The sequence below is a fragment of the Leguminivora glycinivorella genome, chromosome 1 (genome assembly GCF_023078275.1).
Source record: "Leguminivora glycinivorella isolate SPB_JAAS2020 chromosome 1, LegGlyc_1.1, whole genome shotgun sequence".
In the NCBI taxonomy this organism is placed as follows: Eukaryota; Metazoa; Arthropoda; class Insecta; order Lepidoptera; family Tortricidae; genus Leguminivora; species Leguminivora glycinivorella.
In genome coordinates this window covers 25,784,984-25,806,333 of record NC_062971.1, presented here as the reverse complement: position 1 = coordinate 25,806,333, position 21,350 = coordinate 25,784,984, and the positions used below count along the sequence as shown (strand labels likewise).

Here is a 21,350-nt window from a genome sequence, read left to right as displayed (position 1 = left end):
TTAGATCGTAGGGAATGTGGAAGTTTCGCACAATATATGAACAATTTGTAACACTTATTGTAGTTTTTACTAAGTATATGATTAGAAAGTTAACAGATAACATTGCTTTCAAGTTTAAATTACAAGTTAGTTTAAAATAATATACCTATCTACAGTAGAGATGTAGGTACCTATTTATTGTTAAGCACAGACTAAAATATATTAACAAATAGGTAAATAAATGTTACTTTTTTCGTCATACCACGCTGACTAATAATATTTGTCACTATCTTTCAAATTGACACCGAAGCGATATTCGGTTTGACACACTCTGCATTTATTATTGTTCTCAGAACTCAGAATACTCGTGTGTTAGAAAAAAACAACTTATTTTTTTTATTTAATAGGGCTATGAAGTAGCAGCTATGAAGTTGTAGGGCAGTAGCTAAGTAATAAGGCAACTAAGCCGGTCAGTACTGTCAGTAGTCAGGATGGATAATATGAGTACCACTAGGTCCACTAGTGAACTCGACTCGTCTCGAGGTCTCGTCTCGACCCGAAAACGCGACTGTCATACATCGGGTTGTTTGGTACGGGAATCCACCTCCAAGAAAAACACCGTGCAAAAAGTAATCATAATCTAAACAATGTAAATACGTACATACTCTTAAGGATATTTGGTGCTTATTATTTTGTGTTTATTCATAATTTGATACTTGTTTAACCATAAACAAGTACTTAATAAACATTAAATATGATTCCTGCATCCAAAACACCCATGTCAGATACTTATACAAGGTGCTCGCGAGGAACCCGCATAACTTGAACCACGCGTTTCTGAGGCCAAAAGAAAGAAAAAATGTTATATGAATTTGAAAATTTTTCGGCAAAAAAAGTTAGGAAGACCTTTTTTACTGAGTAACAATACGGAAATGTTTTTTTTTAATTGGAAATAACTCTGAAACTAGACGAAATCTAGAAAAGTTTATTCTTAGGTCTTTATTCAGAAATTAACCTTTATGATCGGAGTAAAAGTCCACTACTCACAGATGAATAGCGTGAGCAGGACAGTGATATTTTATTCAGCGTTTCAGCAACACTGTTTGTTCTCCGAAGTTTTTGTTACCTTTGAAAATGTAAGAGATAAAATGGTTATTGTCTTGTCGCCGGCTGCTATCGAGAGAATTTTCCATCGAACTATGCAACAATAAGTTGTTCGCTGTGAAATCGTGTTGAGACTCCAGAAAGGCATTTTATGTTTAGGTACTTATGTAACTTTATATTTTTTATTGCATATCTTTATCGCTGCAATTATATTTGTCAATAAACTGTAGTTTGGAAAAAAAGTTTAATGTATTGTATTAACAATGAATGAAACAATGCGTGTACTTATTTACCAAATTGTGTAGTAAATTTTCCTGTTGCATTATTTTCTCCATGCTGTAGGTACCTGAAGCTACCGTTGCAGAATACTTATATCTTATTTATGTACGACAACTGCGAGTACTACGAAAACATTACCAACTTAAAAATAGTTACGGGCATGAGAAAGAAGGATACAATATTTTCTTCCGATGATAAATAAAAATGTGATAGGTATTCATTGCAAGCCTTCTCTCCTCTCTATATTTTAGTAAAAGCTTTTCACTTAATACTTACCTTTCAATTACAGCTTCAGCTAAGCTCTCACTAAGCCGTTTTTCTCTTACAGGTCAAAGCGACGGCTCCGAAAATGGACCGCAACGGTTATTTTTTCTACGTTACGTCCACCGCGAAGAAAAAGAAAATAAGTTTGATGCAGCCAAAGCCTCCTCGAGTGGCCTTCGTCGACAAGCGGCGGCCAGGGGTGGCAGAGAGGATCGAGTGCGAGCCTCGGGCCAGTGTGGCTCCTGCCGCCACGGAGTACGCACGTGAGGATCCTATGACGCAGCGCGGCCCGTCGCCCGCGCCACGCGCGCGTCTCTACACGCAACTCGAGAGTTATCAGCCGCGATATCATACCATACGTGACAGTGGTGATAAGAGAGTGGACAGTGAGTGCCGGAGACGGAAAAAGGATCAAAGGATTGCTGGTCAGCCACAGGGGGTTTTGAGGTAAGTTTATATAATGTATTCAACTATTAGTTCGATAACTTTTCAGAATAATGAAATATTATAGTAAAATAGGTGCCTGAGTATCCATAATATATGTCAAAATGTAAATTATGTTTAACTGTTTTGACCAAAACACTAGTACATATCATAAAAAAATTCGGTCACAACAATGACGGTTCTAATCACAAAACTTGTATCGGTAACTAATTATTTGATTTTCAACTGCTAGTAGGTACTGATTGCAGTATGTACCAATCAAAACCGTTTGTTCATGGTAATTCGCCAATCGGTCAATTTTAGGAATCCAAAATGAAGTAAATTAGTTTGGTAAACATTCATGATTTCAGACAATGAATATTGATAAATTCAAATGCCGCCGACAGAGCCTAACTGGTGGAAATGATGAAATTAATTGCATGCATTCAATTTCCCAATTGATTATTAAACTTCTAGTTTATTAAAGTGGGTTGTTTTGTTATTGTAATGGAAATACATTTTATTGTAGGTACTTTCTATCGAATTAAATTAATACTAACATTGAAAGAACTTTAGGGTTACAAATTTAGAACTTAAGAGTTTTTAATTTTGTTAGTACAACCATGGTGATTAACCCTCGACGCAAAAACGACGGGGTGTTATTAAGTTTGACGTGTCTGTCTGCCTATTTGTGCGTGCGTGTGTGTGTGTGTGTGTGTGTCTGTCTGTAGCATCGTAGGTAGCTCCCGAACGGATGAACTGATTTAGATTTAGTTTTTTTTATTTGAAAACTAAATTATTAATCCGGAGTGTTCTTAACTGTGTTTGATGGAAATCGGTCCACTAAGAATGTCGGAGATTTTTCAAAATTAAAATTCAGTGGTTAGAATATAAAATGAGCAAGGTAGTGTACATTTTACCTATACTTTTTGACAGTGTGTTAGGTATATGTTCCTATCTTAACCTCGTCGTAAGACCCAGACCAATTTTTCCGATTTTGGATTTGGAACTTTCTTTTATTTTTTTAGATGTTCAAAACTCGAATTTAATTTACTGTACGCCGGGAGTTAAGTGTATTTTTTTAAGAAAAGGTTTTGTTTTGCTTGGTTATAAAACTTATAAAAAGTTGTCAATTGAGCGCTTACTTGCTGAACCTGCTTACTACATAGTACTCCCATCAAATAAACTACCTATCTCAATATCAACGTACTAGTTAATTTGAGCCTGACGTTTGAGAGCAATAGTTTCGACAAGTATTTTTATCGTTAGTCTCAATAACAAAACAATATTTCACTGACTTAAATTCGTCGAGTCGAGTCATTGCTACTAACAACCTTTCATAACTGTCGTATTGTGCGTTGCCACGCACTAATAGTGAATAATTTCCCTGAGAAAGCCTTTTATGGGCAACCTTCAATCAGATAAGTACGGACCTTCAATTATTCACCAATAGCTAGCAGTCTATTATGATTGGCTGCGCGAGCGCAGAATAGCCGAGTTCTCGTAGACCGGTGTAGCTTGACCTCAGTGCAACTATCTTTCATCATCATCCTCCTTGCGTTATCCCGGCATTTGCCACGGCTCATGGGAGCCTGGGGTCCGCTTTGACAACTAATCCCAAGACTATCAGTGCAACTATCTTTATATGTAATAAAAGCGGGCGTAAGTAAGGAACGAAAGAATAGGACAACATTTCGGATTCGCGCGGGTTTTGACATTTTTCGGAAAGTAACGTTTAAATTTTCTATATTATGTACTTTAGTTTGAAATTTTGCAACGCAAATCCCTCGGCTATGTGTTATTTTACAGTTTAATACTTACTAAAATTTTACTGCTATGGAATGCAAAATAAAGGTTTTGTCATAATTTCTTCTTGTTTTGGTCAACTTTCCTTAAACAGAGGTTTTCTTTAGAGTTTGTCATTGAAAATAAAATGTGATTAACATAATTCTAAACTAAAATGTCAACATTATCTTCAGCTTGGAGTTGGTCATCTATTGAAAAGCAAAATGTGCACCAGTTCTATCGTAACTTGCCCGTGCCTTGGACTCGCCTATACTTCATGGCTGTAAGAATAACAGCCTTGGTCATAATTGCAATCTCATATGACATGGGATCAGATTCCATACACAGCGTGGTTTATTATAATCCTCTTTACCATAAAGAGAGGGCTAGTAATAATGTGTACTTAGTGATAGTGACCGCTGTCTGTAGGTTTGATCTGAGATGCAGATGAAAGGTTATATTAATAATGTTTCATTACTTTACAATTCATGGTGTATTGAATAGTGCTTAATTATTTTGTGTGTAAATATTATTAGAGAGATATTAAATTCAAAACATATATTTACAGTTCAAGTAGGCCCAGTTACAAGAACATGAAAATAAAAACAATGAACAAAAAAGAGGGCTCTTCATATTTCTTAATTCATAAATACATTATTATTTATTTTGTGTTATTAATAATATCCAGCACATTCAAAGAATATACAAATCTATTAAAAAAAGAACTCTCACACATATTCAATCCGGTAAATCCCAGACTGTTTTCGTTTCATCTCGCTCCATCACCGCCCTACTCATATCACCATCTATTACGTCGGGTTTAGGACAGTGCTGCTGCTTTTTTAAAAGTCTCGTAAGTCCAATTGAACTCCGAAATATGTTGTTTAAAACTTTGTTTTCATAAATTATTTTATGACATCTGTTAACATTTCACAAAGATTCAAATTTCAGAAAGTTTCCAATTTTCAAAATGATTTTGGTCAGTTGCAGATTAACAGATAATACCAATACCAGATAATCGCAGTATTTGCACTAAATTATCATACCTACCTCGCTGGTGGTTACCTACCTTCCAAATCATACTTGATGATGAAATTATATCTTTGTTTTCATTTTCTGTAATATAAAAAAACTAGATATTAAATTTATTCCTATATACTTTGTAAGTCTGATCTAAAATCCTGTTACAAGATTGGATTAATATATATTACTTTACATATTTTAGCATCAATGTATGATAGATAATCATTATTTTCCTCAAGTCTCTCTTCAAAAGATTTCGTTGACAATACAAGTTTGTGCGGAGTTTTCCAATTTAATGAGACGACGTGGGTGTGTAGGTATCGATCAGGGAACGGGACATTTGCAAAGATATTGTGTTGGTAATTCCAACAAACTTATAAAATTATATCACATGTCAATATTATCACGTGTTGACGTAATCAAATATAGTAAGTATACATACAGTCACATACATATAAATATATCTGCAATCATTCTACATCCAAAATAAGTTCCGTTCCGTATTTTTGATTCAGAATAAATTGAGTAAGTATACCTAAATTACCTAATATGTAGAGTTTTCATTATCTTTTCCTTCGCATTGCCCTCTTTTTTCGTGATTATCCGTGATTTTGAAGGGACCAGTGATTTACATAATTTCTATACATTCAAGTATTTTATCGCCATTTATGTAAGCCAATTTTTACTATGTAATGTAATGCATTGGCCCAGATTCGTGCATAATTATGTATTATTAAACGATAATATTTCCGTCAGTAAATTAAGTATCAGACCCACTTGACAGGTAATTTACCGCGAAAAAGTTTTCTCCTATGTCGTAAATTGTTTGTGATCTGAGGAATCGATTTATGAAGTCTCCGCGAGAGGTCACTTTACATAATTTGAGGCATCAAGGAGATAATTTGCCTCTGGGCCGTTGTAAATTTTCCTTAATAATATGGTAGGCTATTTTCGCACTTCTTGACTTTATTATACTGACAGTGGACGTGTCTTAAGTAATCCTTTGGAAGTTAATTTAAAAAATGTAGCTTAATAAGTAGATATCTTGTCTTATAATATTGCATTAAATCATTCTTGTGGTTACATGCAATTTTACACGGCCCAATTCGGCGCCAATTTTTTCCGATTTCTTCTCTTTATTGTTCTGTGTGTGTTATCTATCAGTCGTGGCATCACCGAATGGGCCCTACGGAAGACCAGCGCTGGCGAAAGCTAGCAATATGCTGAGTTGGGTCCATTTCGGGATGCGCACTTAATGCTCTGTTCTCTGTTTCTTGTTTTCTTGTTGCTTGTACATGTACGTATGTGTTGTGAATGTCACGAATAAATGTATTTTATCTTTATCTGTTATGCCAATAGGTAGAAACCCTATGTAATTTAATTCCTACATGATAAATTTGCCAAATTATTTTATTTTGCATAAAATGCCAAATAAAAAAGTCATCGGTTCTTTATAGGTCAATAAAGCTCAGAAGCCATTGAAGTATGGCATCTTTAATATAGCCGCTTAATAAGGTGAAGGTTTATTATTAATGGAATTTATATTTAATATTTATAATGTTACACGGACTGTTATAAAACGTCCGTAACTTATTTAATTTCCTTGGGCTTGGAATTATTATTATGAAATAATTATTATAATATAACTTTCATAAATTCTTGTTATTTGAAACTTGATTTTGTGGTTTGGGTTGGTGTATCGTAATTTATCGTGCGTGCGATTTAAAGCTTACATGAATATTTCATATAAAATTATAAATGTACAGGCATGAAATGTACGCCTCTTTTTTTAATATATACCTACCTATTTATAAACAAATTGACTAAAAACCCTATTTATAAAACGTTTAACGTTTCCTTTAATATAAAATTGACTAAACGCTACTGTAAAGCCAATGGTTGTCGATGCTCGTATACCTATAGTTTTGTAGCTCCGTCCGTCACAACATACTTATTTATTTACTCATCTCTGCTGCAGCGACCCAAAGTAAGTCTTGGCCTCCAACACGACTTCTCGCCACAAATTCCGGTCCTATGCAGTTTTTATCCAGTTTTCAAACTGGAGCTCGTGCAGATACGTCTACCGCATCCTACCATTGATATCAAGCCGGCCACCCTGGTCGGCTCTCCCCAACATTATTAATTATAAAAAAAAATGAATAGACCTTTCAAAAAATATGTTTAATAATTTTATGTGATAACCAAAATCCACATTATCAGATAGATAAAAATGTACTGATGTCATTAAGAAAATTTACCATATCTAAAATCTACCAAGATGCCTATAAACAACTTTGAAAAGATTTAATAGAAACAAAATTATTAATTAATATTAAGAATTCCGGTATCTCTTCGACGATTTAGCGACATAATAAATATATAATCCGCGGAGCTTATAAAGTAATTAAAAAGTTAAATTGAAAGAGGACCGGCGAGTTTCGCTTAATTTTATGCATGCGAGTATCTCGGCATTTATCAACAATAGAGCTAAGTTTTCGTCATTTTGGAACTTTCTAGGGCTATGAAAAATTCTCCCTGTCATGGCTTGAAATACGAGTGCCAAAGTACAAGTACTCGCCAAAGGTTCACCTTTGGTTATTATTTTGTAGTCTTGAAGTAGGTAAGTATAATAAACGACATTATTTATTTGTCACTAGCTTTTGCCCGCGGCTTTGCTCGCGTTAGAAAGAGACAAAAAGTAGCCTATGTCACTCTCGATCCCTTCAACTATCTCCACTTAATAAATCACGTCAATTCGTCACTCCGTTTTGCCGTGAAAGACGAACAAACAAAGAGACACACACACTTTCCCATTTATAATATTAGTATGGATTTATTCTGCTTAAAATTCAAAGTCTAGAGTACACAAAATTTGTTCATAGTTATTTTCGCAACTTTAATTGAGAAATTAGTAAAATTCAGCAATAGCCAATTGACAGTGAGATTATCCCACGCCTCAAGTCACAAATCTTTTATGCCTAAGACTTGCCATCTCCATTCCATGGAAATGTAATAGACGCGACCAATGGCATCGGTTCCATCAATACAAGATCGCTAGTTAATTAATTAGGTTTCCATTCACCTGTCCGTGTCGGTCATTGATTGACGCCATGTACTCGCTTTATATAGCTGATGTGCGACATTACATACGTGTGAGCCGTACATAAGACAAATTATAGAAATTTAATCGATATTTTTGTAGGCCTTCCCCATTATGGAACAATAGTCTTGTGGATCTTTGGGAGGTCTACGCGGACCCTAAACCAAGACATACGAGTAGATCCCTTTTTGACACTTCACTTCTGTGAAATATAAGCGAGCAGAATAGATGCTGGTTTAAGCACTATTTTGAGAGTTCATGGAATCTAAATTTAATAACCCGGTATTGGGTGAAAGCGATAGACTGAGTACAGGGCTGTTATTATTATTGATTAAAACTACTAACAACAATGAAGCTACTGTCAGTATTTAGTTTCTTAATCAATATCGAGAATGTTTTGGAAAATGACATTCAATCTATAGAGAAAGTGAAGAGGAAGGGCACCTTCAAACGTTTACTTAAATACTATGCTTGCTAGTACGTAGGTATTAAAAACTTGTAGTAGATAGACTAGATAGTTAACACAGGTTCATAGACCTAAGTGCTTATAACTACAGTACAGCGGGGCGAATCTCGACTGGGGGGCAAATGTAACTGTAAATTAAATAGTGTCCACCGGTTATATATGGTAGGCGTGATCAGTAGATACACATAGAACTCAACATCATAGTGTAATAATGGAAAAAATGGATCAGTTACAATAGGCCCCCAGTAGAGATTTGCTCCGCTGTACCTTATTTTTAATTAATAGTTGGTTTTTGAGTACGTATTTTGTTGTTACTTACACACACGCCAATATTATTTTTTTGAAGTAGGCAGGTACTAACTAGGTACGTATTACAAAAGTGACAAAAAAACGCTATGTGCACGTTCAGATAAGATCTCCATTCTAATCTGAACGTGTAACCCAATCATGTAATTTTCTATACCAATTTCTGTCAACGTACACACTCATAAACTTGAACAAGTTTAATTCCTTCCCAGTTTATTACTCAGATTCGGAATATGTATTCGAATCGTGTCTCAGATTACCCGAAGTAAGTTTTATTGGAACGAGAAACTTACCAAACCCTCTTTGCTAGCTTTGTCGACTCCAACTTCCAAAGGTCGGACTTGTGACATACAAAAGATGAGCATACATTTTTAATGTAGCTCTTAACATAATGCGTTTGGGGAATGATTTTTTTTAAAAGGATGAAAAAGAATGAGAAAGCTTGATATTTGTGCTCGTATAATATGTAGACGAGAAGTGTTGCATTACCATATTTTAGACAGATGAGCAGATATAAAATCATTTCTTGAGACATAATGCGTAAATTATCATAATACTAGCTTTTGGCCGCGGCTTCGCTCGCATTAAATTCGAAAATTGCGGAATGCCAACCAACTTCCACCCCCTATTATAGGGAAGTGGGGAGTAAGAAAGAGAAAAAAGTAGCCTATGTCACTCTCCCTTCAACTATCTCCACTTAAAAAATCACGTCAATACATCGTTCCGTTTTGCCGTGAAAGACGGGCAAACAAACAGACACACACACTTTCCCATTTAAAATATTAGTATGGATAAGAAAGCAAAGAGTTGTTGCTACTAGTAGTAGTATGGCTGTAGGCATGTTAACAGTCGATGGTACACTATCAGATTAATTAGTTACATCACAAACATAAAACCCAAAATGAGTTTGATCAACAACAGTGAACATCCCTATGCATTATCTTCGAGTCAACAGTTGCGCATTTGGTGCCCTCAATTTTAAGACGCTACAGCAGCGAAAATGGAGAGGAGCCCTCCTTTTATTTGGGAATTTTAGTTAAATATACTAGTGTCATTAACTAGATTTATCGAAAAAAAATGTCCATTCAGAACAACTCAGTTAAAAGATATTGCGAAAAAAATTTTTAAAATCGAGGTTCCGCTCTCGATTGTTTCTTCCTTCAAAATTTCATCAATCGTAACGAAATATGAGAATCTGAATAACAATAAAATTATCTGCGTCGGACCGTTTCGTTTTTTTGGCTAATTGTTACCAATTTTGAATACCTTTTTTTACGCCATAATCAATAAGGCCGTTTTTGAAAATGTTTGATGGGCTCTAGCGTCTTTAAAAATAAGAATATCAAAAAAATCAAAACGGTGCCACACAGATTAATATAATAATAATCAGTGTTGAAAAATTCAGTGCTCTATCTTCAAAAACCAGGGAGGAAATAGTCGAGAGCGTTCGTATGGAGAATTGACCCCTCCTGTATCGTCTTCAACGCCAAATGAGTTGAGCGAAAATAGTAATAGTTACTTAAAATATTTTTTTAAACGTTACTCGCAGTTTAGTTTACACGGTCTCAGAAAAAAGCTCCAGAAAGTCAATTAAAATTTCTTACGAGGTATTTCATCAAATGGTCTAAGTTCCGTCCACGAGTGAAATTCCTAACGACTCCTCCCCTCCCGTCCCACGGTACCATAAATCAAGGGGGAATTGGCGAGTGATTCTGAAAAAGTCCACGGTTCTTTGATTGAATTTAATAGTTTCAAGATGGACTTTTTGCCTGTAACTGTGCTGGATTCCCATTTTATCCGGTTTGGATTTTGCGACTGATGAGCCTGCAGAAAAGTGTTTTTCTAAATAATGCGACTAATTAGACTAGATTTCATCCAAGCGGTAATATCTATATGTATTTTAAAGAGTTCAAGAAATACTACTAGAAAATTATGTCAAGACACTGTGCCTTATTAGACTCTCGCCTTCGGAAGTATTTATACCTACTCGCTAGCTGTATACCATGCCTTCATGAAAGGAAAGGCATTATTAAGGAAATAGGTGCATACAACGCGACGGGCAATCAATCAATCAATTAAAATATTTATTGTTGAACATGAGTTACAGAGATTTTAATCTAATGTACAATGGTCTTCATGTCCTGCCTCAGGAAGGCGTGCAATATGCATACTTAATTCTAAATGTGATCACTTATATCCATACTAATATTATAAATTGAAAAGTGTGTGTGTCTGTTTGTTTGTCCATCTTTCACGGCAAAACGGAGCGACGAATTGACGTGATTATTTAAGTGGAGATAGTTGAAGGGACCGAGAGTGACATAGGCTACTTTTTATCTCTTTCTAACCCCCCACTTCCCTAAAATGGGGGTAGAAAGTTTATATGGAGCATTCCGCAAATTTTGAATTTAAGCGAGCAAAGCCGCGGGCATAAGCTAGTTAATGTATATATGGCATAAATGGCAAATGACAGACATTGCATTATTGTTAGGTAATAGAGAAGTTTATTATTGTCAATAGAGAATGCAAAGTTGGCATTTTAACTTGAATTGTGGTTGGCGTACGCCTTTGCGTTCCGGGCTTAAACCGGCTCAAACATTAATATCACAAAGCAATGACGCTTGTACGTAAATTGTACTGGAAATATATGTAACGCATAATACAACATGTACGTACGCAAATCAGCACAGAGACTTCAAAGCCTGACGTAACGAAGGCACTCGTGCCACCGGCAAATTAAAATATTCCCACAGATGAAACATTGTGTTTTCATACGGAAATTTTGCCTACGCTTAGACTTTTTATTTCTGCGTTTTTATTGTACATAGTGGTTTTAACTAACATATAACTACATAATCCCGCACCTTTTTTTGGTCTTCTCTGTTTGGCCTAAAGGTTGACTGGTAGAGAATGCCATGTAGCATTAAGTTCGCCTTTTGTAACTGTATATTTTTACTGTGCAATAAAGTTTAAATAAATAAATAAATAATTATTATTAAGGAAATGAGTAGGTAATCGCTAAATGGAAACAGGGGGAGCAATATTGTATTATTTTATGTATTTAAATTTGTTTCCCTTTCTTACAAGCGTTTTGTACAAATGATGTGTGTGTTCTTTTTTCTTTACTGTGTGTGTTCTTATCTTTGTACAATAAAGTGTATTACTAGTAGTAGTAGTAGGAAGAGCTTGTAGTAGTAGTAGTACTACTATAAGCTCTTCCTCGTAGTAGTAGTAGTACTACTACAAGCTCTTCCTCATCTTCCTTTCATAATTTTGTCACGGCATTAGCCCATTATGCCTTATTAAAGACCTGGGATCCGCCTTGACAATTCATCCCAGGATTTGAAAATGTCACCAACTCTTAAACCATGTCAAATTTAAATTTATTGAAGTTACTTATTCATTATATTGCTTAGTTAAATTCAAGAAACATACGTTTTTAATCATGAAATGTAAAAACTGTTCTTTTTACATTTACCATCACATGTGGAATTTATCGGATATAAATATGTCAAATAAATAAGGGTGACTAAATTGGATTCACTTAGTGGCACAATATTATGCGTTCAAAAACAGAGAAATAAATTTGAAATGTCACCGACCCCTGAGTGAGGCATATTCGACCTTTTTCTGATTTATGAAGAGGCCTGAAGATCGCGCGGTGTACACACTGTGAAGATCTGCAGGGCAATGGTCGCGCGATAAATGATACAACATCGGGCCGTCCATATCGCACTTACAAATAGTGCAATAGGGGACAGCCTGGTGTTTTATCATTTATCGCGCGACCAAGTGGTCGACTGGTAGAGAATGCCTTAAGACATTAAGTCCACCATTTGTACTTTTTTATGTGCAATAAAGTAGGTATAAATAAATAAATAAATTTCAAGTAAGAAATAATTGGTGGCTCAAGTTCTGATGCCCAACTTTTAGTGTAAAGTATGTGAATACGTTAGTAGATTAATTTCATAAATAAGATATTAATATTTGAGGCGTATATTATAATTATAATAAATCAATATTATTCATTCTTACAAATTGAGTATGTCCCTTGGTAAGTTCAAAATACAAATAATGCAATAGTGGGCTAGACGTGATTTATTAATTAAAATCATAGCCAGAATTTTAAATTCTTTGATAAGGCCTGTCGACGCCACAATTTATGTCATATATATCTAAATGATAAATTGATCAGCTGCTTACCTATTAAGCTAAAAATTATGATACCAAACTATGCTATCGTTATGGACGAGCCCTTGTTCTGTTTGCAAGTTATATTTCCAAGCTCGATTTACGGATATCCGTTTTTTTATCCAAGTCGACTTTATTGAGCGTGTAATTTTACAGTCTGAGAGATGAAAAGCATAACAATAGTGCAACTATCCCGTTATTTTTATATTTCACGTAAACTTTCTCTAAAGAAGTTAAGGTGCAGTGGGGTAATTTCAAATCACAAAAATGTGGGGTAATTTTTATGTCTTTCGAAATAAGACGGCTTTCGAAATTACCCCACTCACCTTATCAATCTTATTTATAGGTAATCTATAACGTTAGCTTTGACCGTCGAGTTTAAATCTAACTTAAATATACTTTATTTATTTATAAACTACTAGCTTTTTCCCGCGGCTTCGCTCGCGTTAGAAAGAGACAAAAGTAGCTGTCACTCTCCATCCCTTCAACTGTTTCCACTTAAAAAATCACGTCAATACGTCGCTCCGTTTTTCCGTGAAGGACGGACAAACAAACAAACACACATTAGACTTATATTGACCGGGATATAGACCGTGATTACCTTTTTGATTTTTGTCGAGCTCCCGATATTTCGACGCAGTTGCATGCATCATGATCACGGAAAACTGACGAAGGCGGGTGGATGTTAAAGTTGTATAGACAGCGCGCGATCTACCCTCCTTCGCGCGCGTCGGCTGCGTTCACTTTCAGCGTTACCACTGGTCGCGTTCACACTCGATGGTCTGTCCAAACACACTATACTCACAGTGTCACTACGTTTGTTCAATTCTGACTTCACCGGTTTTTTACACAAATAAATCACTGGATTCCATACATTAGATAGTTTGAAGCCATCCTCACGATTGAAATTTTTATATTTGTGAATCTCAATGGCTTCTCTTACCAATCTCGGTATGTAGTGGCGTTCCGTCGAAATTACCTTAGGACTATGCAACTCGATCCAATGATTTGCACCCGACTCAATGAGATGTTGAGCAATAGCAGACTTGCGAGTATCGTTCTTTTTGACTGCAGCAATGTGTTCTTTAATTCTGCAGGCAATAGTGCGCTTGGTTGGTAAAAACTCTTAAACAAACACACACACTTTCCCATTTATAATAATTATATGGATTCAAAAAATATACCGTAACTTTACATTTGTTACAACCCCTGCCTCTAACTAGTTCGTAGTGTCAGAATTGTTCTTATTATTTTCGTAATAATGACAGTTATCTACAAGTTGAAGGCAAAGAACCCTCAAGTTGTAGATATTTGCTATCCTACAACTGCATTGGATTATTATGCAATCATTATAACATCATAAATTTACAACTGTCTGAAAACAGTTTTGCCCATTTGTTATAATCACAGAGCAATTAACGACATCGTCTAGTTTTACCGTTCAACAAATGTTTTCAACTTTTACCAACAATAAATCAATGAACTGCCCTCGGGTCTTTTTATTTTTTGCCAAATTAAGCGATATTTTACATCGCACGTTTCGTTCATGATCCTTTGATTAATTCGTCTGTTCAACTTGTAGTTTTACCCCAGCAATTTGTCGTTAAAGCTTCTGTTATTGACAGTTTAAAAGTGTAACTATAAAAGCATTGTTTATCGTAGCAAGCTATTTTCGAAAAAGTAAGTAATGTTATTAAATATCTATTTTTATGTAATTTTCCACATCGTAACATTCGTAACTTTCTTCAGTCACGCTTTGACCACAACCGCGGACAGTATTAGTTGTTACGAGCAAATATTAATTGAACCACCTTAATAAATATTCATATTCATTTATTGCATCCATGGTAAGGTACAGCGGGACGAATCCCGACTGGGGGCAATTGTACTGTACCTGATCTATTTTTTCCATGTTTTACAATGTTTGCATTATTAACTAGAGTGTCCACCGGTTGTATAAGGTAGGCGTGTTCAGTGGATGCATGTAGAACTCTTTTTTTTATGGGATAGGAGGCAAATGAGCAGACAGGTCGCCTGATGGTAAGCGATCACCGCCGCCCATGGACACCCGAAACACCAGAGGTGTTGGAGGTGCGTTGCCGGCCTTTAAGATTTAACTCAACATCATAGTGTAATAATGGAAAAAATGGATTAGTTACAATTGTCCCCCCAGTCGAGATTTGCCCCGGTGTACCTTATTATATAATAAATAGATGTTGCAAAAGTATACGTGCTAATGGACCCTATTAGGGTGTGGCAACTTATTTCTATGCTATACTACCTTACATCAAAAACTAACACTACACACATTTTACTAGGTCTCAGGTAGTAGAATACGTCATAGGTAGTGCATAGTTGTCTAATTCATATTGATAATACAACAAAATGCACACAGTACACCACCAGTAGAAGGTAGGTAGGTATTGCACAAGCTGCTATTTAGTAAATTTTTAGTTTTTGTAATCAGACTGTGATTTCCCTCGGGCGTCGTCAATTCGTTTGTCTCCACTTGAATAAATAACATCTGCTTGTGGCCAGACATTCACGTATCTCATCGCCAAGTTGTGCTTTTGAAATAATAAATGAATTTTATAAGAAGGTAAAACATATTTAAAAAGTAAAAATTGGTGAGAGAATATGAAATTAGTACCGAATTAACTTTAGTCAAGACACACATATTAATCAAGTTTGAAACGAATAAGTAACAAATTATTCAGTTTTACAGCTCCCAGATTATCATCTTGGCTTTTCTTGAAATGCATACATAAATCTCTCTCCATATACCTACTGGTGTAAAATGAATCATCACCACAAAAAAATAAAACCATTATAACGATATAAAATTTTCGATTATCAATAAAAACGTACACTGAACAATAAAAAATGTAACGGGATTGAAAATGTTCAAAGCCAAATATATGTTTTATTTCCTCGTTTCCTGACTGGTAATCGAGGGTCCCCGGAAGTCGCGCCGTTTCGATGTCAGGACACAATTCCAGTGCCTGTTAAAATATAGGTTTCAAACAAATTTATTCCCCGAAAAGTTGTTACTAAAATCTCATTCGAATTAAAATATGTCCAACAAACTTAACTTAGTCGTGCGGATGCGTGGTGTTATCGTTTTTAGTGACAAGTCCAGTTAGTATCACAATTTTTCACCTGAAAAGTTTTTCTATTCCCTTTTATGCTTAAAATGTTATTAAAATCAGGACTTTTTAAACAGATACAGATAACAGAGATAGATATTTTATTAATATTACACGTTCATCAATTATTACTCGTAGGTAGGTACGTAACTACGTATTTTCATTGCGGCAAGTGCCATCAGTTGATCATCTTCTTGAAGGTCATTTATAAACAGAGATAATATCATTATGGTTGCTTTATTTGAAGCGTCATTAGAAAGCTGCACAAGAATTATCCTATGATCTATCTGATAAAAGTCATAGAATTGTTGGGAACAGATCTAACATCGGTTCCGTCGGGCTCCGTCGACTCAGGGAACACAGAGATGTTTTTACATTTCGCCATATACCTAGGAATTTTATAGTCTGGTGGAAATTACGATCAGTCGCCGACATGTTTAATGTAAATAAATCAAATGGTATGTTCCAAGCACCAGCAACAACCTCTCAAATTGAAATACTATACTAAGTGATATTAGATAATTGATAATTAAATATATTTCACTTAAAATTCACTAATAATAACTTTGAAAATAAATTTAATATTCATAACGTAAGTGTACGATTATTATATTACTTAATGCCATGTCATTTCCACAAAGCTCTTTGTTAATGCAACTAAAGCTTCAACTCTCAGAGGTATCAACTGTCCAGCCAGCAAACGGGCATAATCTACGATTACATTCGGGGGTCCCAAAGCGCCTTTGGCTTGTCAATAGCACTTAAGCAGTCACACAGGAACCGGGTCAGACTTGCGATAGGTCTCAGGTCTGCGGGTAATCTGTGGCTAGTGATCTGTGGGACAGGTCTGCGAATCCTGATCGTTATCGGCAGACAATGGACGATTAGGGAGCGATAGCCGATGCTATCGCAGAGGCCGTGTAGGCTCCCTACAAGCGATCGCCGCAATGCAAGAGGTTTAAATGAGTGGGAATTAACCGAAGTCAATGAGAAAGTACAAGTATTATTTATTGATAATGTACACAATAAATTATAATAGATCTTCGAGAACTTTGTTACGCTACATTGAAAATTTAAATGGCAGATCAGCGAACTCTTCAATGACGTCTAATCTGACTAAAATAATGTTAAAAACTCATTACGTACCTATAAATAAAAACTTTTGTTTTGTAAGTACATATTTATAATATTTTTGTATTATATTACTCTATTTGTGCCTAATTGACATTTCATATTTTTGAGTACTACATTTTATTGTTTGGTTTGAAAGAACTCAATACTAAAAGATACACGTATTTTTTTTATTTTTCCAAAAACTGCTATTTTAATGAGAAAATCCCTTCTTATTACTACGAGCAGAAAGAGCGTAAGTTACAAACGTCAAGACACAGCTTTATGACGTCACATGACTGTGTTGTTTCATACAGCTAAGAAAACGACAAAATCATTTCTAAAAAAAAAAGTTTTAACAGTCTGCTTAAACAGTCCGGTATGTCTGACTGTCAAGTGTCACTGTCAACCAATAGTGAATGACTACGAACCATAGCTAACTTTGCTACGAACTGTGATAAGTGTCACTGTCAAACTGAAGTGACATCCCAACTGGAAGATTTTTTTGTTATAGTGGCAGCTCTAAATCAGCTATTTGACGTCACTTCCCCTTTAAACTATTTTTAAGATTTTTTATATTAAAAATACGGAAAAAAAAATTTTATGTAATCTACAAGCGTATATCTCGAAATGGTTTTCGATTTAGGGACATTGAAAATTTTGAAACGTTGTCAATTTCATCTTCACAATTAAAGTAATCAATTTCATAAATACTTCTTCGGCTGGTCTTTTGTAAGTTGAGCCATACGCAGGGTTTGAGTTACTGGTATTTGCCTATATCTCTAGCTGCGAGCTAAAAATCCCTCATTGTCCCAGACAAATTACGTGCATAGGATAATATACGAGATGCGTCCGTTGTAAAATATTGCCTCTATTGAACTGCGCCGAACTTGACCCGCAAGTTCCTGGGAGTGAGCGAGTATTTATTATATACCTTATTATATTTATGGTATTTAGTATATCTATAAATATGTCTATTTCAGGCGTTTTTTTGTAAAAATATGTTACTCGAATAAAATTATGTTTCAACAATAAACATTTAATTTAGAATTGAATTAACGCCTTAAAATAATCGCCAAAAATCTTATAAATTGGTAATGTAACCGTCAACCCAAAAATAGTGATACTATGCTGTAAGATTTTCGATTCGAATTTAGTTATTAGATCTGTTTCTGATATAATTCAGATGATACTGATCTGGCTTCTTGGTTCAATAAATGTCGCTCTTGACATCGACAGATCAGTATTATTATCTCGCACTATAAAACCGAATTTGACTTGATATTGCCTTCGGTTATTGCGCGATAGTTACTCATGAAATAAAACTATGAAAACGCCCCCCTGTTAACCACGAATGCTGTAAAGAGAAACGTCGGTATCTATTATAAATTCATTACGCGATATAATCTGTTTTCATAGTTTTATTTAACGAATTTGACTTATCTCTAAGCGGTACTCTTCATTATACTGTGCTAAGAGTCTTGCGTTGTTTATCGCCTAGTTTTCCGGCGTGTATGAGGATTCGCCGACGGACGTTGGCTTGCAGGTTGTGGAATTAAACTACATAATAAATAAGTGAGCTGATTGGTTTGAGAACAACACGGGTTCTCGCCGTTTCTACCTACTGAAGCTGTCGACAAAATGCACACTTGTGTAAATAACGCCTGAGGGTTTTTCTATATCAATTAAATTTAGGTTTATATCCTACCCAATTTAATAATAAAATTGTAAGAAAAGATCCTTCAAGTCGCATCTCATGTACATGTACTTATGTTTATGTACGTACAATAACAAGGATCTACAATAATCAAATTTATCTAAGAGAAATTAATATATTTATTGTATAGACAAATACTACACTTTAATTAAAAGTAACTTAAAATAAATATTTACAAATAAACTAACTATTTATTTAATGTGTTAGTAAATAAACATTTACTTTAGTAACAACTCGGCAACTCGGAAACATTGTTATGTTCATGTTGTCATCACCTTTTCCTTGAATCAATATTAAATAATCTACATTGAATTTTCTTTTGTAATTGACTCTTGAAATTAATGAAAAATTATAACAATCATTACAAACTAATGAGTGGCTAAATGGATCGAGATACATTATTTGATAATTTATATTTAATGCAAAAATATTTACTTACTTTGGCTGTGTTATATTATATATTATATTTATGAAAGCCCGAAGAATGGTAAACCTTGGATTTACCTGGTAAAACCTATCCTTATCGGCGCCGATTGGTAAAAGCCAGAAATGGGATATATAAGTTGTTAAAGTTTTGGGGAAGTTCTATACAAAACTTGTGTTAAACATATACCTATATTAGGCCGAATCACGCGTGGAGCCTTGACGCAGCGGTTGCGTGGCGCTTTAACATTTCACGGGCCCAATTGCTTCCCGCTGCAGCTAATTCCAGCGCAGCCTCGGGGCCCGCTCGCTCGACGCCGAGCCACAGCAAGAGAACCTTGCAAATGCTTCATATCATACGTACCAAAATGTATGCTTACTTTCGGATTTCTTCGGAATAAAGTGCGAGTACAAGCATCAATTCAATCTTTAAGGTACTTTAATATTTGCTCTGGATACGACATGGATCGGATCTATAAGTGTCAAAAGTGGCGTTTTGGTGAGAAGACTATTAATAACTATTATAGGACATCCTTACACGGATTGACTGAGTCTCACGGTAAGCTGAAGAAGGCTTGTGTTGTGGATACTCAGATATATAGTTACTAGTTGACTTTTTGAGTTCGTTTCGTCAACTCACTGTCGTGGTTCAGGGATTTTATCAAATCCCTAAACAAATCTAGTGAAATGACAAAACGTGGCGTGTCTATTGGCCGATTTTGTGATCTCACTAAACAGTCAGGGATTTAGTCAAATGACTGAAATTTTCTAGAGAAATGCCATTTTGACATCCTGCGTGATTTGATCAAATCCCTTAGAGATTTGATCAAATCTCTGTTTTGGCCATTTCCCTGCGACATATACATAGAAAACATCCATGACTCGGGAACAAATATATCTGTGCTCATCACACAAATAAATGCGCTTACCGGGATTCGAACCCGGGACCGCGGCTTAGCAGGCAAAGTCACTACCCGCTAGGCCAAACCGGCGTTAACATTAGACGGAAACATCATTTTTGACACTGATATCCGTTTATATCGTTTGTTAAGATAATAATTGAGGCATTTTAATGGCCGACTTATATAAAAGTCCGATTCTGTAGTGCTTGCTTCAATTATACGTTTAGTTTAAAAATAGGAAAATATATTAACTGTAAAACATGAATCTAAATCAAATCCACCAATTTATTTAATATCATCATTTATACGTTAATTGTATTTTCCAGTCTCCTTTAACTATCAAGTTAAAATTACTTTGCACTGTTGTGGATAACAAAATAACATGCAATTTTCTCATCCGTTTTAGAAGTTACTAGTCTTTACCAGTTCGTGTGGTGATAAATTCAATAATTTTCTTCTCTTATTGAGTTTTCTTTACTTGCGCTACTATACGATCAACTATTTTTATTAATATTTTTTTTTTACGAAAACTTTTTATAATTTTTAAAAAACATAATGTCGTTTTGAAGTCGGTTTCACAGCGTTTGTTTAGGATAAGTGACTTCTCTTTTTATAGTAGCGCTGTGGCTCTGTTTAGATATTAATATCTAGTGGTTTACTGAATGGAGTACTGCACTCCATGAGGGCTTCTAGCGAATGGAAAACTCCAAGGTAAATACTAAACAATCCTAAATATACACTGCTAAATGAAGTATGTTCAGTTATCTCGAAAAATTGTTAATTTCTTAATTGATCCTACGCCAACTTCAAACTGAAGGCAGGATAATAGGTCTAGGTAGGTATATCAAATTTATTCACTTTCTACTAAGTTTTATGTTATAAACTTAGATATTATTAAAACAGCAACATCGACACACGAAACACGTTATAAGTAGGTTATTAAAAACTGGAAGTTCGAAGAAAATTCAAAGTTGTATTAACTGACAGGGACACTGACATTAACAAGCATGACAGTTGAGTGAAATTAACAAATTCATTCGAAGTAGGACGAAAAATATATTATACGTAGGTATGTCCATTTCCATATAAAGTTTGTGTTATTCCATAATCTAGCCTCCAAAGTCCTTAGTCT

The 21,350-nt window shown here is 35.0% G+C and overlaps 1 protein-coding gene across 1 annotated transcript in view; it reads left to right on the top strand.

The window, feature by feature from the left end:
* The window catches only part of LOC125231216 (kinesin-like protein CG14535), a 330,022-nt gene that overhangs the window by 80,660 nt on the left and 228,012 nt on the right, over window positions 1-21,350 (top strand). Inside the window, exon 3 of the mRNA XM_048136598.1 lies at window positions 1,691-2,073. Within this exon, the coding sequence (XP_047992555.1) occupies window positions 1,712-2,073 (362 nt within the window). The 5' untranslated portion in view covers window positions 1,691-1,711. The remainder of the gene's footprint in view (window positions 1-1,690; window positions 2,074-21,350) is intronic.